A 24373-nucleotide genomic window follows, 5' to 3' on the forward strand; every position below is an offset into this window, starting at 1 on the left:
GAAAGTGACTGGCTGCCTTTGACACTGTGTGTCAGGGAGGTGGGGCAGAGATGTACTGTATTGGAAACCTTGGCCCCCCGAGTTGAATACAGAGAGTGATCTTGGATTTAATAGCGTGTATGCCAGTCTTTACCATCCTGCCAGTCCCTGATTCTTCAAGGTCATCTCCTTCCTTTCACAATTAATTCCATATGTCGGGGCACATCGTCAGATACTCTTCTTTTGCCATACAAGTTGGCCTGGGATTCAGCAGTTGCATGCCTGCTCTCTACTTTGTCCTGTTGTTAAATGGAAGCACTCGTGTCCATGAAGTTTCTTGCTTGCTTTCCCCTTCCTGCAAGGCCATGTGTCTTTGCTGGACGAGTCACAGGATGAAGCCCTTGGTTTTACGTACTGCTAGCTCTCAGTCTGGGTGGGTTTAGAAGTGGTTTGTTTTCCTTATCAGGGACGGTTTCTAACTAAGGAGTTTGAGAAGTTTGGGCATATGTTTTGGAGTACCTTCCTGGAGATATTTTTTCCAATTTAAGATGCTTAGGAAAGATTCTTGTTTAATTATAAGTAGAATCTTCTTCCATGTTATTAAATGGCCCACTTTCCTTTTTAAAGATAGTAAAATGTGGAATTCAGCCTCTTAGTAAATTTCCCACATGTGTGGGAAGAATGGAATGTTTCATAGTATTGTTTGGCTCTCATTTTCTTCTGATTAGACCTGTGGCTTCCTTATAACTATTGCGAAAGGGTCTTCATAGGCTATCTCTTTGTGGATAGAGCCTTACCATGTCTCCTTGGTCTAATTTCTTTCTCGGTGAAATAACTTACTTCTGTTATTACAGTGAGACACTAATCCCAAGGGGCATGTTCACACATCTCATGAGGGAACTGCATGGCTGACTTGGGACCATATCAAGAGTCTAAACAAACTTGGCAGAAGAAAAGTAGGTGACATTTGCTGACCCGTAGGAATGATGGAGGTGCTTTACAGCTGTACAGTGATAAAATGACTGAAAAATATTCTTTTGAAATCTTACTAGCTTTGCTCTCCAACGCCTGAGTGCCCAGTCTGAAGTTCTGACGTGGATTGATTCTATTTCTTTCTCCTCTTCTAGACTTATTTCCATTAAGTGCATGTTCAAAATCAGGGAGTTTGGTTTGTAAGTATCATGAAAACTTTGAGAGAACCCTGAGAGCTCCTACTGGTTGTCTCCCTGCTGTTGACGTCTGCAGGGATGTGTCACCCGTGGAATGTTCCTTGGCCCCAAGTGGGCATTTGCCCTCCTGATGGCTTGCTTCTTATTTCTGCCCTGTTAGCTATGAGCCTCCTTTGAGAGGCTACAACTCTGGAGAAGGGAGGAAGACCCAATTCCTGTCATGCTTATAACTTCATCATTCAGTCAATATGGTTAGTTATTGATGTTTGTTTGTTTGTTTGTTTTTGAGACAGTGTCTCGCTCTGTCACTCAGGCTGGAATGCAGTGGAGTGATCTTGGCTAACTGCAACCTCTGCCTTCTGAGTTCAAGCAGTTCTCCTGCCTCAGCCTCCTGAGCAGCTGGGACTACAGGCAGATGCCCCCATGCCTAGCTAATTTTTTGTATTTTACTAGAGACGGGGTTTCACCGTGTTTCCTAGGCTGGTCGTGAACTCCTGAACTCAGGCAGTCTGCCTGCCTCAGCCTCCCAAAGTCCTGGGATTACAGGCATGAGCCACTGTACCTAGCCGCTTGTCTGGTTTTTTAGCCCCAAAGTAATTAGGACTCACTGTACTTTGAGTCCTGATCCTTTGCTTTTTGTTCACTGTCCATGCTATAGCCTTCTTTTCTAATTTCCAGAGTTTAAGGGGAAAATTTATTTTTTAACTCTGACTCCGAATCAAGCAGGTAGAAATATTTTTTTGCCTCCTTAATTACTTTTAAGGAGCGAGTCAGCTACTTCTCTTGGCAGTGGGGGAACTGGTAAAGGTGGCATTTGATTAAAATCCTGTAGTGGTTTTTACCCACAGCATTGAAATGAAAAAGTCAGGTCAAGGAGTTGAATAGAAGGCATGCCAGTGGATTTGATGTTCACAGAGCTTGTGTCTCATGGGCAGTACTTCAACTCATGAGTAAAATTCTGTTAGGAGAAGGTCCTCAGTGTTGATCATTTCTGACTGGCATTAGTGGGAAGGGGTGGGCATGTACTGGCAAGGACATTAATACTTTTCCTGGTCAGAAATGTGTAAGATTGTGCGATGCTTGAGGACAGGAAGTCCAAGGCCTTGTGGTCTTGTTAGTATGCATTCTTGACACCTAGCAAGTGCCCCACATATAGTTGGCAGGAATTATTTCTGTCTTACAGATGACATAGCTGTTCTGAAGTGGTACCTACTTTTGAACTGACTCCAGAGCCCATATTCTTTGTGTCTTTGGTCTCACTCTGTTGCCCAGACTGGAGTGCAGCAGTGTGATCATGGCTCACTGTAGCCTCAGCCTCCTGGGCTCGAGCGATCCTCCTGCCTCAGCCATCTAAGCCGCTGGGAGCACAGGCATGTGCCACCACAACCATCTAACTTTATTTTTTTATTTTGGAGAGATGAGGTCTCACTGTGTTGTCCAGACTAGTTTCAAACTCCTGGGCTCAAGTGATCCTCCTGCCATGACCTCTCAAAGTGCTGGGATTACAGGTCAGAGCCCGTATTTATTTTTTATTTTTTGAGATGGAGTTTTGCTTTTGTTGCCCAGGTTGGAGTGTAATGGTGTGAACTTGGCTCACCACAACCTCCACCTCCCAAATTCAAGTGATTCTTGTCCCTCAGCCTCCTGAGTAGCTGGGATTACAGGCATATACCACCATACCCAGCTAATTTTTTGTATTTTTAGTAGAGTCGGGATTCCTTCATGTTGGTTAGGCTGATCTAGAACTCCCTACCTCAGGTGATCCACCTGCCTCGCCTCCCAAAGTGTTGTGATTATAGGCGTGAGCCACCGTGCCTGGCCCAGAACCCTTATTTTTAACTATGATGCTGTCTTCCCCAAAAGATAATTAGGCATCCAAGGGAAGATGAAAGCATTTTTATTAAAATAGCCAGGGCCCTCTCCTTGCTCCTTGTCCAATAGCAGAGCCCCTAGATATGGCCTTCTCCTTGCTTTCAAGTTTTAATTTACTGAAATCCAGTTTCTAGTGTACCCTGATAGATTGGATGAACTAATTACAAATGATAATCTATTTCCAGAGTCACCATGGTTGCCAAGGCTTCTCCATTCTGTCCTCTTCAATGGGCATAACCAGCCCAAAGACTGGAGAATCTTTTAAAACCTTTTCAACTCTAACAGAGGGCTTGGTGTTTTGCTAACAGTCTCTTCCCATAGTGTGAACAAATTTTATGTGAAATCCATCAAAAAGAACTCATTTTTTTTCTTGAAGTAAGTATATTGTGAAACCGGTACCTTCACGGACATTGAACCACACTTGTATTTATTCTTCTTTCAGAGTACTCAAGGTTACGCCTGTTAACCACTGTCTTTTAATACTACAGATAAGTTGTAGCAACTGTTGTTTTAATATTGTCTACATTCCTTTTTTTGTTTTGTTTTGTTTAAACAGCGTTAACTGAAATCAGTTCTACATAGCAAACAAACATTTAGTTAATGTAAACTAAAACCTTTTCATGTGACTTGGTATTCTTAGGTTACTCATTTGAGTCATTTTCACCATTGTTAAATCTTCACAAGTTGCTTTTGTATGCCTCATGAAAGTTCAATGTAGATAAACACACAAAAAGATGCTTTGTGGTAACAGGTGAAGATTATAATAGCCCCATGTCTATATATGGAGCATGATCACCTTAGCAAAGCCAGACAACCCAGCATGAAGCTGTGGAGGCTCCACATTTCTTTAGCGGGCAGTGGTAAAAAGAGTATTCAAGATCAGTAGCATTGTACCTTGATTTTTCAAGTTGTTGAATGATAGAAGACTTAGAAAATGGATAGAAGACGATTTTTTAAATATTTCCATAGCTTAACTCAGCCTCTCATCTAAATATGTTGGGATTATTTTCGTTGCAAGGGGCAAAAGATTTAACCTGAACTGGCTTAAGGGAAAACAGCTTCAGGAATAGTTTGATCAAGGGGCAGTTGATGTCATCAGAATCTTGTTTTTATCTTTTCATCTTGCAGCTACCCCCTACTGTATTCTTCCCATTCTCTGGCAAAATGTCTGCAGAGTCTTTTTCCTGTAGTTTCTGGTAGTTTCGAGACTTATTCTGATTGGACATATTCCTGTTCCTCTCATCCTAGTTCTGTGACTAGAGAAATCTAGTTGGCTGATTGGCCTAGACCTGGGTTGCATATTCCACCCCCAGCACTGGAGCTGGAGCGCTCCTCAGACCACCGGGGCTGTTTGGGGAAGGGCTGGGTGGGATTTGGTTAGAACAGGAGGACTGCCAAGGTGGTAAACAATTGAAGTTTACCGTAGTAGATTCATCAGAAGCAGAGTAAGTTACTTGAGTATTTCTGATCTGAAAATCTGAAATTTGAGGTGCTCCAATATTCAAAGCTTTTGAGCACAAATGTGATGCTCAAAGGAAATGCTCATTGGAGCATTTCGGATTTCGGATTTGAAATGCTTGACCAGTAAGTATATAGCACAAACATTCCAAACTCAGAAATACTTTTGGTCTCAAGCATTTCAGATAAGGGGTACTCAACTTGTACTTACGTTTTTGCCACTCTTTTTTTTTTAACCTATTGACACCTTCCCTGAGTGGAAAAATGACAATTTGAATGGCTTTGTAGGTTTAATATATGCCTTCATAATTACTTTTACATATATGGGTTAAGATTGTTACCAGCTCCTCCTGGCCCATGGGTAAGCTATTTTAATTTATTGTAATTTAAGAAACTTATGTATCTGTGTTTTACTTTTAATACCAGCCTTAAATAAAGACATTTAATAAAAACATATTCTGTACACGTCATTCCTGTCATGTTCCTGCTTTATAATTAGGATGTCAGTATTTGTTGTTGATTGACTTATAGTTTCCTCACATCTGACTAATAAATATAATTGAAAATCCCTCTCTGGCCAGAGAATTTCAGCGTTTAAATTATTTTATTATATTTTATTTTGACACAGAGACTCTTGCTCTGTTGCCCAGGCTGGAGTGCGGTGGCACAATTATAGCTCACTGCAGCCTCAAACTCCTAGGCTCAAGGAATCCTCTTGCCTCAGCCTCCCAAGCAGCCAGGATGACCAGCACACACCACTGTGCCTGGCCAGTTTATTTTTAATTTTTTTGTGGAGATAGGATCTTGCAATGTTGCCCAGGCTGGGCTCAAACTTCTGGCCTCAAGCGATCCTCACGCCTCAGCCTCCCAAAGTGTAGGGATTATAGGCATGAACCAACACGTCTGGCCAGACCTCAGTTTTAGGACTACTCTTTTCTTAGCTTTGCAGAAATGCTCTGGAGATGCCAAGTTATGCTGGGAACTGGTTAGGCTGACTTTTCTCACGTTTCTCATCCTATGGCCATCAAGTTGCCAGAGGAGAATTGAGAGACAAAGTCATCGTCCTTGCTTGTCTATCAGAAGGGCATTAAAACCACCATCTTCTCTTTGTGGTCCACAGGTTGAGTTTGAGTGGCTGAGACAGTTTTGGTTTCAAGGCAATCGGTACAAAAAGTGCACGGATTGGTGGTGTCAACCCATGGCTCAACTGGAAGAACTGTGGAAGAAGATGGAGGGTGTGGTAAGTACATGAGAGCTGGGACCGTGTTTTGGAGTTTTGTGGGCTGCTGTGGTATACAGATCCCCCACTGCCTCATTTGCATAGGCAAATGTAGATTTAATTACTGCAAATTATCAAGTTACGTTCCTGGTAAGACGTTGGGTATAGCCAGGATTTTGTCAGTACAACCTCAGTTTAGTTCAATAAACATTTATTGAGTATTTTCAACTTAATACAAGATGTGCTGGACATATACTAGGAAGTGGTGATGAGAGGGTAACAATTCAACAATCTTTAACATTCATTTGCATTTTTATATGCATCAGGTGCAACTCTGGTTCCCCAGTATCAACTTTAAAATTTTTTTACAGCAATGCTAAGAGGTATAGAAACTTTTCCAGGCCTTAATTTATGGATGTGAAAACTGAGAGGCAGGGAAATGAAGGACCTCCCCCAATGTCACTGAGTCACTGGCAAAGCAAGGTGGAAACCTAGGCAGGCTGGCTCCTAGCATATGTTCTCCACCACTGTGAGCCGACACTTGAACAAGGAGAGGGGCGCGAATATCACCAGGTATGACCTTAGCTAAAATGAAATCCAGTAATAGTTGTTAAAAGAAAATCACCGTTCAGAGGTGGAAGTATTACATTCAGACCGCTTGAGCTGGCTCGGATGGTGGTGAAATGGCAGATGTGGCTTTGGGACCCTTGGATGGTGAGGAGTATGATGGGATGGGGCATGTGGGGAAGAACATTAGACTCCAGGAACTGTAAAATCAAGACTAGAAGTGAGGAAGTAAGATGTGACCAGAGCAGAGTACGGATGGTGTGGGAGGAAATGGAGCTGGAAGGCAGGTTGAAGCCACATGGAGGTCTTGCATTAAGTCTTAATTTAAATAATAATAATAATAATAGCAAACACTTACGTAATACTTACTAAGTACCAGACATTTTTCTAAGTGTTTTCTATATAACTTCTTTAACTTATATGACAACCCCATTTTTCTGACGAGGAAACCGGAACACAAAGGCCTTATGTAACTTACTCAAAGTCACTCGGCTAATAGATGAGGGAGCTGGGATTCAAACTCCAGAAGGCTGCCTCTGGGATCCTTGCCCTTCGCCACCTCACCGTTCTGCCTCCAAACAGCTGGATCTGGGATGTAGTAGAAAAGTGGAAAAAGCCTGCTAAACTTGAGATAGTACCACTGCACAGAATTTGAAATGTGCTGGAAACAATGAACTAATCTGCAAAAATGGAGAGCTATTGCTAATCCCTTTTTTATTTTATTTATTTATTTTTTTTGAGACGGAGTTTCACTCTTGTTACCCAGGCTGGAGTGCAATGGTGCGATCTCGGCTCACCGCAACCTCCGCCTCCTGGGTTCAGGCAATTCTCCTGCCTCAGCCTCCTGAGTAGCTGGGATTACAGGCACGCGCCACCATGCCCAGCTTATTTTTTGTATTTTTAGTAGAGACAGGGTTTCACCATGTTGACCAGGATGGTCTCCATCACTTGACCTCGTGATTCACCCGCCTCGGCCTCCCAAAGTGCTGGGATTACAGGCGTGAGCCACCGTGCCCAGCCCTATTTTATTTTTTTAAAGCCACTTTTTGGGGTATGATTGCCCTACAAAAAGCTGTATGTATTTAATGTGTACAACCTGAGTTTAGAGGTATGTGTACATTCATGAAACCATCACAGCAATCTGTGCCGTAAACCTATCCATCACCTCCAAGAGTTTTGTTCTCTCTTATTTATTATAATTATTATTGTGATAAGAACATGTATTATAGGATCTATCCTAATTCCTACTTTATAATAATGAAAATGTTAAGTCACAACTCTGAAGGGCCCAGTTTAAAAGTCTGGATCAAAATCCAAAAGTCCTTGCTTTCCAGACATCTCAGATCTTTAAATCATACCTTTTCATGGGTATATGTCTGGGGAAGGAATGTTACAATCCTTTCAATGTATTAATAGTATCACAAAAATTGATTTCTCCAAAGACCTGAATCGATGCAAAACTGAGCATTATAAAACTGAATTGGAGTTAATGAAAAGTCTGTGCCTAAATCTCCTTAGTCAGTTCTGTTGCTAAACTAAGCCTGTTATGAGTACTCTCCATTTTTATGGGCTGCTTATATAAAGGCAGCTTCAGTTTCTGGGAAACATTTTTCCCCCACTGTGTAATTCTGATTTTGTCCATTTACATATGAGTTAGAACCTCTTAACTTGATGAACCTTGGCTCTAAGACATCAGCTTGACTTTGAAGTTGTCATTTGACAGCTCTGTGAATTGGAGTTGAAGAGCAAATAAGAAAGGAACTCATTGATTTTGTTTTTAAAAAACTAAATTTTAAAAACTTATTTTGTTCAAGAGCTTTTTTTTTTTTTTTTTTGTAAAATCTGGCTGAGCATGGTGGGTCATGCCTGTCTTCTGAGCACTTTGGGAGGCTGAGTTGGGTGGATTGCTTGAGCCCAGGAGTTTGAGACTAGCTTGGGCAACATAGTGAGACCTTGTCTCTATGAAATCAAAAAAATTATTCAGGTGTGGTAGCACATGCCTGTGGTCTGTCTGAGCTACTTAGGAGGCTGAGGTGGGAGGATCATTGGAGCCGAGGAGGTCAAGGCTATAGTGAGCTGTGATTTCATCACTGCACTCTAGCCTGGGTGACAGAGTGAGACCTTGTGTCACACGCACATGCACAAAAATAAAAAATAAAGTAAAATAGTTGGTATTGTGAGCTTACCAGTGATATTCATTATGAATTCGTTTAAGTAATTTAGTCATATCTATGTAAAGTTGTGTATAAATAATTTGGTGGTGGTGTCACATTTGTTAAGAGGGAATATCTTTTATTTGTTTTGTTGCTCTCTCATAAAAAATACCAAAAGGAAAAGCAATTCTGCGAACTCTCTGGCGCTAGTTTCTCTGCAGTTGGTGTGGCATTCCTAAGTGTTCTGAGGGAGATCAGTGGCCTCAGTGTCTCTCCTCAGCATACCTTGGGATGATCTTTATCAGCAGAGTGAAGATTTAGGCCCAGATAAAAGGAACCGTTCTTCCAAATTAAATGTAAGCATTGCTTCAAGCCTTACGCAATGACTTTTTACAAATTCATAGTAACTTCTTTTTTCTATTGTAAAAGACAGAACAGAATAATCGTTGGACAGGTCTACAGTTCTGTGGCTCTGGTTGTGTAGTGCCATCTGGTATTTGTATACTTGGGTGGAACTGGCAGTGGCTGGTTAGATTTCCGCATGGTGTCAGCCCACCTCATATTTTCTCAGTTGCAAGCAGTAGGGGGCAATGTTGAGCTACCAGATTGAGGCCCAAAGATGCTAGCCTTTCAGGAAAATGCATACAAAGTACCATTAACTGTCAAGAATTATCCCTGTTGCTTCAAGTTAGCTGTAATCTCCAGGATTCCATAACACAGGATATCAGTTGTGGGTTAACAAATTCAACAGCAATTTAACATAAAAGTACAGTGTTTGGCGCACATTTGGATTCTATAGAATTAGACTAATCCAGATGGAATTTCTGAGCGTCCCCACGTTGCTTCCAGGGACTGTCCTACTCAAAATTATTATCATTTTAGACAAATGATTCTTTTTTATTTTTATGCTTTTTTGTTTTTGAATTGTAAAATCCTGTGTGTTGTGGAAGGATTTCTTTAATCAATGCATTTTGTCTGTTCTGCAACATAACATCGATCTCTTTTGCTGAGAAAATAAAATAAAAAAACCTCAGGCAATATGTGCATTTCTTTTCCCCTTTTGCTTATGAGTAAAGCAACCTTTGACGGCCCTTGTACCAGGGAAGAGACTTGCGCTGTGATTTCTATCTTTGTGTTCTTTTTGCACTTTGTGGTTGGAAGGTGTAGTCTCAGGAAGGATATAGAAGAATGGAAAATGAGCTTTGGAATCGCTTTTCTTCCATTAATGGTAATTGCTTTGCATGTCATAACCAGTCACATATTTCAAAAAGTTTAGTCAGCTGTCTCGAAAACTCCCCCATCCTCTGCTTCCCATTTCCTGTCCCAGCAAGCACCATTTTTATCACACTGTTTATTCTTGCCATTTTTCTCCCGGCGGATAGTTTTACGCCGTGCATGCTCTTGTGATGTAAATGTTAAACCTTATATTTGAATGACATTCTGATAAAATATCACATTTTCCCTGAATATTGCCTCATGAATTTATGAGCCATTAAGCCCAAAGCAACAAAACCCTTTCTTATAACCCAGGAATTTAGTCTGGCCTTTCCCCTCCTCTTTGCTCCCTGTTGAGGATGGCATTATAACACTGTCATACTATTCAAATATTTGTTTTTTATATTTATTTTTTAAAACCGATGCACTACCTACCCCCTGCCACCCCCGCAATCCAAGATGATTGTATTATGAGAAGACTCTTCAGGATAAGAGAGAGTTACCATTTGAAAGAAACTGTACAACTGCTTTGCTTTCTGGGTAAAGAGAAATATGAAAAGCTGAAATCTCCTGTGAGGTGAGGAAGTCCTGCCATAGCCAGAGATTCAGCGGATAGGCCATTCGTCTCTCAGGGTCTGGTATCGCTCTTTGCAAAACTGACATTTATTTTACCTATAAAAATGTTTTAACACTATCAAATTCACAGTGATACAGAAAAGAATGCTAGATGTGAAATCCTCTAAATTGATGACATTTATTCATTTCCTATTGACCTTAAAAAAAAAAAAAGGTCAATTTGGTATAATCCAATGGAAATATTTGAGAATTGTTTCCAGAGTAAACATTTTCCATAGTATTGATGATTTCTATACCTGAGAGAAATTCTTCATGCTTTTTTCCTTGGTTTTTTCTTTTCGAAGAAAAAATAGATCCTGATGGTTTTGAATGTTTTGAATTGCATTTCCTGTTCTGACAATTCCTTGTGCTGTTACAGTAATGCATTTATATGACAGTTGGCCTTAATAACCTTTATTGACTTTAGTGGGTGGGAGCCAAGACTGGATTATTTTAATGTATCCGTTTTGAAACAGTGTAAAACACAACATATAATTATGTTAGGTAAGCTATAGGCTACATTTAATTCTATCCATTTATGTTAAAATTTGGCACAGGAGAGCAGAGAGATGTGGAAAATGAGTAGGTGTTTTATTTAATAATGTAACCAGTTTCTTGTTGTTAAAGTTTAAAGAGAGAAATGTACTTAAGAAGGTAAAGGTTGTCCCTGACAAGTTAGTAATAATAGTTTAATTTCAAGATGTGTCATGCCTTTTCCCCTGCTATTTTGGCCTGTGTAAATCATCAGGGAAGGCCCTTGCCAGGAGCCTGCCCGTGGCTGTGTGGATGAGCCTTCCTCAGCGTAGGTTACACTTCGTGTAGGTTACACAGTCATAGGGAATGACTGAACTGAGGAGTAGTTTGTTTATTTTTGGAGAGATTAATGAAGCTTTCATCACAGGCTTTAGATTAAATTCTTTAAAACTGAATACAGGAACAAGGCTGCTTTTTCATTTACTGAAATATTTACTGAGTATACTGGTATTTGCTATTGTATTATAGTTCAATTAGTTAAGTTTATTTTAAACTTCCTTCTAGGATTAAAGATTTTTGGAAATGTGCAGAAGAAAGTGATGTAAATATAAATATTGATTTTTTTTTGTTTGCATTAATGGGAAAGTCATCAATGATTTTTTGTGTGTATGTGTGTATAATTTTTTTCTCCCTTTTTTTCAGCGTTAATGTACACACTGTTACATCAGCCAACATAATCCAGTCTCCCATTTTTCAGGGTTAGTATTTTCTGATTTAGGAGCAGAGAATATTATAGTAATTTAGGATCTGATGTGAGATGTCTAGTGGTTTTAAATTAAAATGTAAATTCTCTCTTTTTTTAACTGAGACAGTACTGAGTGACTCAAGATAAGCACAGATTAGAGGCACATAAACGGTTGTAAACATCCAAAAATTCTGTTTCTGGAACTGGTATGCAGACACTGAGTTTTGAGACCTTTACGTTTAGCTTTGAAAATTTGGAAAAAAAGAAAAACTGACTTGCAGCTGGAGCAGCTTAAAATCTTCGGTTTAAATCTTTGGTTTTTGGTTATCTTAAAAGTGTTCAGGGAGCTCAGTTCTTTCCATTCTCCTTCCTTCCCACCCACTCTAGTTCCCCACAGCTCTGTTGTTCTATTACGTGTAAAATACCTGGGGAGAAATTTTACATGTAATTTAGCAATGAATTTCTTATAAGTTTTGATTCCTTTTTTGATTATCTTAGGAATTTCAGAGTTTTCCATTTTTTTTTCCCTGAGTTGCTGTACCTTTAGTAAGGAATTGTACAAAAAAGTGTTGTGTATCCTGTCTTTTTGGGAAAAAAGAATATGCAATTCCAAGAGAATTCAGGCTTAAGCCTCAAAAACACAGTGTGTATCGAAAGCACAAAGGACTGTGTTTATGATTCTCTTTGAAGTGTTTTTGCAACTGGATAAGGAAAATTTTAGAAACCGTCTGATAGTGTTCAGGGTAAATACTTAAACCCCTTTAGAGAATTTCACACACAGATACTGTGCAGCAGAAAAAAGGGATACTTATGTTTCCTAAAGCTGCTACAGCCTACAGCTTTGTACTTAAAGACAGAGGTGTTGAATAGAATTCTACTGAGGATACATCCAGTGACAATATCTCCAGGAACATCAGAGCAAACCAGTGGGTAGGACTTTCTGTTTTTAACCCTTACATGGGCTGTGTGAGAGTTGAGCTTTATTGGTACCAAGTCCTAGGATGTGCCTCGTACATCTCAGGAATGTTAAGAGGATCGTTCCCAGTGCCTCTGCTCTGCACACAATAGGAACAAGACTAAAAATGCTGAAGATGCTGAGACAAAGTGACAGGAGCTAGGAAATTCCAAGTGACAGCCTTGCCATCTCTCTTAACTCTTAGTGTGTGGAGAGAAAAACTGGAGTAAACAGCCAAGTTTTCTGTTTTAACCACGGTTCCAACACACACTTATTTTTTAACACATTCTATAGGTAAAGAAAAAAGATGACTGCTGCTGCTTTAAATAGTTTTAACCACCCTGAAATTCAAATTGATGTTAAGGTGTGAAGATCCTACTATTTTCCCTGGGGTGCTATTTTAGCTTTGGCTGCTGGAATTTATTTTGGATTGCTTTGACTAGCAGACCATCATGGTATTTCAGATATAAATTAAGCAACCCTGGTGCAAGATTGGAATGTTAGAAATTTCTATTTTTCCTGGAAAAGATATAAAACAAATTATATACCTTATTTCATCTAGGTTTTTTTTTTTTTTTTCTTTTTTTTTTTTTTTTTTTTGGTGGGGGCATGGTAGAGGGATTCAATTCAGCTCTGGTCTGTTATTTACTTTATTATAATTACCTCTGAAATATCCTAGAAGAATCTCGGTCTAGAAGAATGAAGTAGTGTACAAAATAATAATAATCATCATCACCAGATCTACAGTTTTGAAAGGGAAGCAAGGTTTCAAAAAGGATGTCATGCCATTTATTTTGAATATTATCAAGATGTTAGAATCTTTATTCCCCAAGTTGGTCAATAAATAATCGCTAAAGCGGTTACCTTTTGAAAAATATTGTTATGATGATCCAATGAGAAAGTTTGTAAAATATAAAACACATATACATGCAAGGCATCACCAATATTGATTTTAGAAGGAAACATGAGCTGTGTTCAACTGAGGAATCCTTACTTCGAGGCCATTTGACCGAGTCTTCCTTAGTGACAGCATCCCTGTCCTTTCCTCATTTTCCTTCCCTGGGGTTCAGTCTAGGAGCTAAAGGGACTCACAACAATTTGGAACTCAGTGCTCCTCTTGTAATGCGTCTGTCCTTTGTGGGTTAAATACTTTGGGAGGCTGGACTGGGAGTCTTTCCATATTGTACAAAAATGTCTCTATGGAGAAATGTGCTCCCAGTGCCAAAAAATGACTTACAGAGAGCCCCAGGAACACATTAAGTTGGCCCTTCCAAGCCTTGTGGGTAGCATGATCACCACCCTGCTCTCTCCTCACTGACATCTGTGAAATAATGACCCTTTTTAATCAAAGGAAACATGATCTATTTTTTTTTCTGTATGCCTGAAAGGATCTCTGTGATTATTTGTAGATGATATTTTTAATACCATCTTTTCCCTCACAAGTTAAATGTGATTGACTTTTTTTTTTTTTTTTTTTCATTTTTTTTTAATTACTTACAGTCCATCTGGAACCCCCTGTGACAGTTTCATTTTAAATTTTTTTTCATACGTTTAAAAAATTTTCGGAGGATCATCCCCCCCCCTCCTTCTTGTTTTTTTTTTTTTTTTTTTAGCACCACTCAGTGAATCTCCTACTTGTTTTTGATTGACAAAATTAGCTTTCAGCTGAACATCTGGAGTCTTAGGATAATATTCATAATTAAATTTTAATGTTTTAGATGTGTCTGCATAGCCATATCTGCATTGGTTATAAAGACTTAGCTTTAAGTCTGGTGGTAGCTTGATTATATGTAGCCTTATTAAATATCATTAATTGAAACGAGAAATTATAAAATATCCAGAATTATGCCTCAGATGTTCTTTAACAGATGTTGGGGGATTAAGAGGCTTCATATTTTACTTAATGACATAAACTTTTCATGCAGTTAGCAGTGACTTTTTTTAAAGGATGGGAGTGGCGGCATATACCAATGCCTATAATAAATTAATACGTTCCTGATGCTGAAGTCTCATGTCCTGGGCACCTGGACATTGTTTGGGAAGGGTGGGCAGTACTCAGGCTTCTAGTAATAAATATCTCAAAGGTAACATATCCAAAACCCAACTTTTGATTTCTGTAATCTCCAGTGTTTCACAGTTCAGTAATTTGAACTGTCCAGTTGCCCAGACTAAAACCTTGAAGTCTTCTTGATGTATCTCTTGATTTATCAGCAAATCCAGTTAGCTCTACTTTCGAAATATACGCATGATCTGACTACCCTTTACTACTTCCTGTGCTACCACCTTGGTGAAAACTACTATTGTTTATGAAATAGCCTCTCAACCAGCTTTCCTGCTTCTACTGCCCTATGTCCATCCCTATTAGAATGTTCCTTTGATACAAGTCAGGTTATCATTTTACTTTCCTGGTTCAAACCTACTATCATGTTTAGAAATCCACCTTCTTTGCAGTGGCCTTGTGCCCTGCAGGATCTGTTCATTTCCCTGACCCCCATCAGTGCTTCCCCTCTTTCCCTCCCCTAACATCTGCCTTACTGTGTCTAGAACATGCCCAGCCTACTCTTGCCCAGGATTTTTGCATGTGCTGCTGCCTCTGTCCGGAATGTCCACAGTTTACATGACTCTCACCCTCATTTCATTCAGATCTCTGCTCATGTCACTTTCTTGGAGAGAGTTGTTCTGACCAAGTGCTCTCTCATTGTAGCAGGGCCTTAGTCTGTTCTACTGTACTCTTAACGCTTTCCACCAACTGCAATTATATATCCATTTGTTATCTGCCTCTATCTGAAATAATCTCCATGAGGGCTGCAGGGACTTGGTCTGTTTTAGTCACTCTTATTTCCTCAGCCTCTAAAACAGCATCTGGTGCATAGGAGGTACTTGACATATTTATTAAAGGAAATAGTTCACGTGAGGTCTGTGTTCCAGCTCTGCCTTTTCTTTCCACCCATGTTGGTAAGCGTGGCCTTGAATGATTTTTTTTTTTTTTTTTTTTTTGAGACGATCTCACTCTGTCACCTAGGCTAGAGTACAGTGGTGCAATTATAGCTCACTGCAGCCTTAAACTTCTGGGCTCAAGTGATTCCCCCGCCTCAGCCTCCTGAGTAGCTGGGACTACATAATTTATTTTTATTTTTGCAGAGACACATTCTTGCTGTGTTAACTAGGCTGGTCTTGAGCTCCTGGCTTCAAGTGATCCTCTCTCCTTGGCCTCCCAAAGTGCTGGGATAATAGGCATGAGTCATGGCACCTGGCCAATAAATTCTTTTTAATTCTATATATTTTCCTAAAATATTACCTCTTATGACCTGCTTCACAGGAATATTTTTTGGTTAGTTTTATACCCCAAAACATCTTTAGCTTCTTTTTAAAAACAAAATAATATTGAAGGCACAGAGGAAAGTCTTGTTTTATGCCCCTGGCATTTATAGCTGAGAAGTTTGAGCAATCACAGGCAAACAACTTATGCTAATATGGAATTTTTTTTTTTTTAAATGAGAGGATTAAGTAGGTTATTAGCTTCCCAGAATACCAGTGTTGCTAAAAGTAAGAATTATAGTGTTTTGTCTTATTTGTTATCATCCTTCATATTTTAGATTTCCCTCTTCTGGAAAAACTTAGTAAATTGTCACAAAATTAAATGACTTCTCCAACAAAGCTTGGACTTTGTTGTTACAAATTTTCAAAATTATATAGAGAAAGCAGCATGGGCTGGACAGGTTTTGGGCACAGAACTAGGGAAGTCCCTGAGGAGTAAACTGACTTTCGCTAGACAAGCTGAAAACTGATTAAAATATTTATCATCCTTTGGGTATGCAATAGCTTTTGATGATGGAAGGCATATTAATATTCATCTTTGCTGCTTGTCTACACTTCAGACAGATCCCAGGAAAGGATGTTCAAATGACCAGTTTTCTTTCCTCACCAGGAGTCCTTGAGAAACCAGTACAGCTTGGAACCAAGAAATGCCTTGTGATGTGGATTGAGCTTTTCCTCTGGGGGATGGGAATGAGGGAATACAAACCAGGGGAGACCTTTGGACTGGAAAGCTTTAAAGGATGACTGCTTTCTCACAGGAAGTCTTTTGCTAGAACAAAGGAAAAAGTTTGGTCGTAATTCTATAAGCAGCAGAACTATTATTGCTATCTGAGTACATAAAGCAGACTTCATTCCTTAGGTAAAGTCGGAGGATCGAAGCCTTATAACAGATTTTGATGTGAGTGTCCCTGAAGGCTGGAGATTTTTCTTCCTTCCCACCACTTTGTTGCAGAAGGAGAGAAATCAGTTGTGTTTGTAGCTGATGCTCAGCTCTTCCGACTGGTTGTTCTAGAGTGCCCCATCTCCCTTTTGTCCTGAGACAGAATTTGAATGCATATGGTGTCCACATAGCCCGGCATAAGTAGCACAAGGTGGCCTGCTGGGATTCTCAGGATCTGTCTTTTAATTTTTTTTTTTTTTTTCGTTAATGTGAGAGAGAGTCTGGCTTTATTAGTTGAGTTAATTAAGCAGTGTTGTTTTTTGTCTAGATTGAAATAGCCTTGATTACATTTTTGGATGCAAATAAGATCTCTGAAAGAACTCGATCTTTAAATGACCAGTCTGAAAAACCTGAGAGTTAAATGGAATAGTCTCATAAAAAGGGCAATGTGTTAAGATTCTTGGTTTCTGTCTTTTAAATCTGAAAATTCAGAATCCTCTTCTCTTGCATTTCAGTTTTTATTATTCTACACTGCTGAGATATTTTGGTGAAAGGTAACCTTAAAAATTGGGTAATAATTATATTTGAAATCTATTTTAATATGGTGACATCAGAAGTGCCCTTTCTTCATCCCAGTCATTTAATTGTTCATCTGCTCCATTTTTTATTTTTTACAGATAAGTGTGAACTTATACAAAGAGCTAGGACTTATGTCTCCCAGGTTGATAAGGCACAAGGCAGTAAGTAATTCAGAGGAAGAAAAAGGAGAAGAGCAGATTCTGACAGAGGCCTTTGGGAATACGAAGGATTTTGATAGATGGTGATGGGTGGAGAATATTCAAAGATGGTAGAAGCAGGGCCATAGTAGTGGGAAAACGCAGACCTGCTCGCAAACTTGATTAGAGTGGATGGAGTTTGGTCTGTGTGAGTCCAGCAGCGAGAGATAAGATTAGGAAGATTAGCAGGGACCTTTTTTTCTCTAATGCATTTCTTTGCAAGGTACTGCACTTTCACCCCTTAATGACTGCTTTCCAATCAAAGTCATGGAAAGCAAAGTGCTAAACATGTGCAACTGAAAATAAAATGAAAACCGTTTGATTATCTTGCACTTGCAAAGGTTTTACTTGGAAAGCAAGTCAAATTCAATTATTTGCACTACTTGCAAGACCTGTCAGCATTGTGGATACAGCAAACAAGCAACACCATACGTTTTTAGAATGAGAATTGCAAATGAGATTAGGTAATTTTTCTACGAAGAATCTTTGTTTTTCTCTCCTAAATGGAATACCAGCTTCATGATTTTGGACTGTGGTCAGAAGCAGGTCTTCCCATGCATGAACTTACGATTCTCCTCCTTGTAAGCAACCCTAAGTGTATTTCATCCAAACTTTTGCTCTTAGCATTGTGGTTAGGAGGAAATGATATCTCCACTGCCTCTTGTCCAGGTGACAGTCTTGTGAACTCAATACTTGCAAAAAAATTATTTTGAAATACAGCCAAAGTGTCATTCATGAGCGATTGATTTGGTTCAAGACAGTGGGTGTGGTCATCTGTCACTTCCACTGCCGAAACAGAGTGGCTTCTTTCCCACACATTGTCCCCACTCCTTGGCTAACAGTCCCACATCAGTGATTGTGCACTCCCTGCTGTCTCTATTTGCCATTGCACTTCAGCTCGTCAGTCACACCAGTTGAAAGACTGAGTAAATGTTCAGAACATCAATGGCTGTTGTTCACTCTGGTCTTTCGCACCTTTGCACGTGGATTTCTGCTAGACTCTCATGTTTTCCCTCTCTATGTGATGCTCTTATTTTCCAGTGACTGGCTTTATTACTTCTAAGGCACAAGATGTTAATTGTCGAGTGATTCATAACTGTCAGTTTGTTCTTCAAACGTGGGCTTCTGGAAGATTGCCTTTACTTTGATTCTGCTTAGGAATCTAAGGTCTTGGGGTAAATTTAGAGGCCACCATTCTCCTTATATGATATTATGGGGCTACTGTTTCATTTGACCAAAGAACCTGATGAAAGTCACACCAGAGGGTCATTGCTTCCCTAGAGAACAAGTGAGCTTCAGGATTTTTAGAATATCTTCTTCTTTGATATCTCATGATTGCTCACAATGCCAGAAAAACAGGTAACTTTGGCCTAGTGATATTGGGGATTGCTTAATTTCTTTCACAACCAGGATCATTTATTCTCTATTCTTTATATGTTAGGTATTCACCCTAATGGTACTGAAACTGCTAGCCTCTGACAATCTGAGGTCCGAGTGCCATGGCATCCAGGAATGTCAGTGTTGGAAGGGACCCGAGAGAGGATCATCTTCTCTCCCTTTTTGGAAGGACTCAGAAGGACATAGGCTTTTCTTGGGGTGGGGGGGTGGGTGCATAGACCCAGATAATAAACCCCAGATTTCCCAGTTGCCAGTTCAGTGCTTTTTACCACTCCCTAAATATCCCATGGCTGTTCTTGGGATATTTTTCTGATGCATTCACCAACCTTCAACTGTATGCCAGTAGCAAAATAAGATAAGCTGAGTGTTTTTCTGGAGCCTTTTCTCTACCCTGTGTTTGGACCTGGCGTATCAAAATTAGGCTATTTGGTATTGAGATGGACATTATTTTTGCTCACCCAGCATCTGTTCCTTCTTCTCTGGCAGCATCCTCATGTTGCCGTGTGGAGCCACTTTCTTCATTGGCTAGAGGGTGAGATGAACTGTCTTATTCTGGCTACTCCATAAGCAGATGACCTGAGCCAGATCTTTCATATGAGCCTTCTCAGAGCTGTTTGCTTATAAATATAGATACGTATATCACAGACACAGGATGCAGAATTCAAAAGTTATCAACATGACCGAGCATGATGGCTCATTCCAGTAATTCTAGCTCTTAGAGAGACTGAGGGACAAGGATCACTTGAGGCTAAGAGTTCAAGACCGGCAACATAGCAAGACCCTGCCTTTAAAAAAAAATGCAAAAAACTTAGCCAGGTGTATTGGCGCATGCCTGTAGTTCCAGCTACTTGGGAGGCTGGGGCAGGAGTATTACTTGAGCCCAGGAGTCAGAGGTTACAGTGATCTGTGGTGGCACCACTGTGCTCTAGACTGAGTGACAGAGTGAGACCCTGTCTCTTAAAAAATAATAATAAAAACAAAGTTATAAAAGCCTCTGCTGTGAAAAGTATGTTTCTCCCCCGCTTATCCTCCAGCCACTCATTTCCTTCCCGAGAGGCTAGCACTATTCCCAGTTTTTTCCATACCTTTCTATGGATATTCAATTTATTTTTCCTTGAGACAGAGTCTTGCTCTGTTGCTCAGGCTGGAGTGCAGTGGCACAATCTAGGCTCACTGCAACCTCCACCTCAGCTTCCTGAGTAGCTGGGATTACAGGTGCCCTCTACCACACCCAGCTAATTTTTGCATTTTTGGTAGAGATGGGGTTTTGCCGTGTTGGCCAGACTAGTCTCAAACTCCTGACCTCAAATGATCTGCCTGCCTTAACCCGCAAAAAGTGCTGGAATTATAGACATGAGCCACTGCACCCAGCTGAGATATTCTATATAGTTATAAACATTTAGGTATTTTTTTTCCAGCCAGATAACCCTGTGTCTTCGAGATCTTTCCATATTTGTACAATCTTTTAAATCACAGTGTAGCTTTTTATTGTATGCTTTTATAACTCAGGTAAACAGACTCCTACTGTCTTTAGACTTCTGCTTTTACAAATAATGTTGTAGTGAATATCCTTATACATAACATTTTTCACAAGTGAGATCTATGGTAATTAATACCTAGGAGTAGAATTGTTGTATCAAAAGATGTGTATTTTTAATTTTAAGAGAGATGGTCAAATGCCTTCCATAGAGTTTGTAGCAGAGTTTATGTGTGTGTGTGTGTGTGTGTATGTAATGTGTGTATTTATATATATATATGTATATATATACTATCTATATGTATATATGTAGTTTATGTACATATATTTATATATAGATTAGTTTATGTGCATATATAAACATAGATAATATACACATGTTTATCAATATACATATATATCTACATTTACATATGTACCTGTGTACATATGTGTCCATATAATGCCAGTTTCCCAACATCCTCACCAGTGCAGTGTATCATCAGACTTTTTGACATTTTTGCAAGTATGATTGATGAAAAATGGTGCCTCATTTCCATTTGCATTTCTCTCACTCCTCTTTTACAGAGAAAGAAACTAAGGCTTAGGTGTATGAAAAGATATGCCAGGTCAGGAGTAGTGAGCAACAGAGGTGCGGTTTGCAGTGAGGCAGGAGCACCTGTTCTCTGAATCGCTGTAATAATCTTTACCCAGGCTCGATGCTGTCATTGAAACTGAAGAATTCCAATACATATGGCAGTTCCTGCAAGGAACACTCATCTATCCTTGACTGGTGAATGTGGGAAGGTTGTTCTCTTTCACCATGGACTTGTGCGTCAAATCAACTGATCAGTCCGGGTGATGAGTGCGGTTAGCGTGACATGTAATGATGTTATTACATTCTGGAATTGAGTTCCACATGGGGTGTAGGTGGTCCTTTATTTACCCTGCTGAGTTCTAGGGCTTTGTGCTGTAACTATTTTTGCCAATGGAAGGTGAAGGGAGAGCTCCCCATCCCTGGAAACATGGCACTTTGCCTGATTTTCTGTTTAAAGTTATGTTCCTTTTGGAATCTATTCAGGTCTGAGTTGTTGCCTTCTGATATGACGAGCCTCCTTGGCCTCTCCTGCTGGCCTCATTCTCCCTCCACCTGTCAGTCTTCATTAGGATCATTTAAACACTGACTCATTCTCTGTTCTGGGCCTTTTCTTGCTTGGCTATGGAACTGCAGGTTGAAGCCCTACCCTGCACTCACAGTTTGTTAGGTAAGAGTTTATTTCAAGAAGACTTTGGGGGAAACTGAGATGATTGGGGAGTGTTCAGAACAATGTTTTCTAGTGAAGGCAAGGATGAAAAGAGATCTCAGAGGGGTGGAGAGCTTTCTTTGACCCCTCACTATATTTGAGTGGGTAGACACTAATTCTCAGGAGCTGGGGGCCTTGCCTGACCACATCTCTTTCAGTGTTATCTTATGCCATGTTGTAAAGTGAGCATCTATTGCTGGCTATATGACTCATGTGATCAGTCACTAAGTCATTTCAGTTGGAAGCTCCATCACCTTTGAAGTGGTCAGGCTTAGATACTCTTGGCTTAAGAGCTTTAGCTTTCAAGTTAATCAAACTAGAGTTTGGGCCCTGACTTTGTCATTTTGTTGTGTATGATATGGGCAGTCATATGGAGAGTCTTAAGTTTCTTCATTTTTAAAATGGAGATAATAATAATAGTACCTCCCTTAGGAGTTGTTGTGAGATTTCCCTGAGATAATACATGTAGTATTTTGCGGATTGCCAGGCATCTTTCGTATTATTGCTTTGAATCTGCCCCTTTCGTGCCTCCTGCCATCCTGCTAATTCGGTGACCCCTTACCTTTCAGCTGAGTTCCTGTTGCTCCCTTAGACTCTCATCGTATGGTTGTGCATATGTATCATCCTTGCTTTCCATTCGGGTCTCTATTCAAAAGTGAGTGGCCCTTTCCCTTTTTACCATGTTTTATTTTTTCCTGAGAGTATTTGTCACTGTCTGGAATTACGTTTTATGTGTTCACCTATTAACCCTGCTATTCTATAAGCACCTTGAGAGCAGGGACTCTGCCTCCTATACTGCTGTGTTTTTGGTGCCCAAAACAAAGTCAGAACCCAACACATACTAGTTGAACAAGCGAAGAAGCAAATGCTTTATGGGTGTACACTTTCTTGTAAGTGCATCCTTTTATGTTAGTGGTGCTTTGCTGGTGATATTTGTTGAATGCCTTGCTCTTCCTTCTTTATGGCGTAATCCATTTTCAAAACTCCCTTATTTTAAAAGAGTCAATAATTATCCATTACTAACTGCAGAAATATTATCTTTTTCACTTTCTCTAGAATCTAATTTCTCTGCATTAGACTGTTTCAACATTAGTATGTACATCAAAGACACTTTATGCAACTTTTTAAAGACATAAGCACCAGCTCCAGGCGTTCCGATTCAGTAACCATAGCTCTTGATCTCGGCTGCATATTTGAAACACCTAGGACAATTTTTAAAAAATTTCATCAGTTAGGCCCCACCTCCAGAGATATACATGTAACTGGTCTACGCTGTGGGTCCCATTTGATTCTAATGTTTCGCCAAGTTGCAATATGGTTCAAAACCTCCCAGGTGATTCTGACATGTGTTCAGGGTTGAGAATTACTGTTCCACAGGTGCCTGACCTCTCACCAAGTTAGATTTGATTGAACAGATGAATACATGAACAAATTAGTAAATGAACAGGAAGGCTATCTCACTTTAAACCAACAGAGATGTACTGAGTGCCTGCCGTGTTTCCTTCATTCTGTGGGTGACTCAGGAGGGAAGCAGCCAGGTTTATGATTCTTGTGTAAGGTGGAAGATGGTGTGATAGCGACAGCAGAAACAGACTATGAAAGCTTGGAAGACAATGGGATACATTTAGGTGAACAGGATTTCAAGATGCTCCACAGTGAAATCCTATCCATCTAAATGTACCCCACTGTCTTCCAAGCATGTCTTCATGCTGCATAGCAAAGCATTTTGAGTTGATTCTTATAAAATGGAGAGAATTTAAACAGGGGGGATGGACATGGGAAAAGAGTGACTATTTTCTATGGAGGGAATAATGTGTAGAGTGGTAGAAGCAGGAAGATGCAGGTTATATAAGGCTTCTAAAGTGGCCCAGTGGCTGGCAGTCCCCCAAAACTAGTCCCCTTCTAGAGTTCCCGAACTCAAGAAACAGCACCACTCCACATCCAGATCTTCATGTCAGAAGGATAGGAATCTTTCTCAAAACTTCCCTCTCCATCTCAGGTACCCGATGGGATAACTCTTATCTTTGAAATACTTCTCAAAGCTGTCCACTTTTCACCTCTCCTGCTACCAGCCTTCCTCTGGGCTATTGCAGTAGCTTACTCTATGGTTTTTCTATATTCTTCACACAGTAGCTAGGGTCATGTTTTCAAATGCAAATCTAATCATACCCCTCTCTGCATAAACTCATTAATGGGTCCCACTTGCTCTTAGGATAAAGACTAAAATATAAATGCTCCTCAACTTATGATGGATCTGTGTCCTGCTATACCCATTGAAAGTTGAAAATATTGTTAAGTTGAAATTGCATTCAATACACATAACCTACCCGACATCATAGTTTAGCCTAGAGTAACAAACATGCTCAGAAAAGATTAGCCTACCCTTGGCAAGATCATCTAAGACAGGGCCTATTTTCTAACAAAGTGTCGAATATCTCATGTAGTTTATTGAATACAGTACATTGTAGAGTATGGTGTTGGTGGTTTACCCTCATGGTAGCTTGACTGACAGGGAACACAAACTCTATGCCACAGCCCAGCATCCTGAGAGAGTATGGGACCACGTATTGCTAACCTGGCAAATGATAGAAATGCAAAATTCAAAGTATGGCTTCTACTGTGTGCATACAGCTTTCGCACCATGGTAAAGCTGAAAAATTGTAAGTCAGACAAACCATCGTAAGTCAGGGACTGTCTGTTGAGTGAGTTAAACGTGCTCAGAACACATTAGCCTTTTCCTCCTTTTCCTCCTCACCTTTCCCCCAACCCCTTCCCTCTCTATATTCCTACCACATTGGCCCTTTCTCAATCAGTCCGATT

The 24373-nt window shown here is 39.9% G+C and overlaps 1 protein-coding gene across 1 annotated transcript in view; it reads left to right on the top strand.

Annotated features, from left to right (window-relative positions):
* The window catches only part of FTO (FTO alpha-ketoglutarate dependent dioxygenase), a 410478-nt gene that overhangs the window by 181984 nt on the left and 204121 nt on the right, over positions 1-24373 (top strand). The window contains exon 7 of the mRNA XM_032255615.1: positions 5599-5718. Within this exon, the coding sequence (XP_032111506.1) occupies positions 5599-5718 (120 nt within the window). The remainder of the gene's footprint in view (positions 1-5598; positions 5719-24373) is intronic.

This window comes from Sapajus apella, unplaced genomic scaffold (assembly GCF_009761245.1).
Source record: "Sapajus apella isolate SASKATOON/1434 unplaced genomic scaffold, GSC_monkey_1.0 scaffold90, whole genome shotgun sequence".
In the NCBI taxonomy this organism is placed as follows: Eukaryota; Metazoa; Chordata; class Mammalia; order Primates; family Cebidae; genus Sapajus; species Sapajus apella.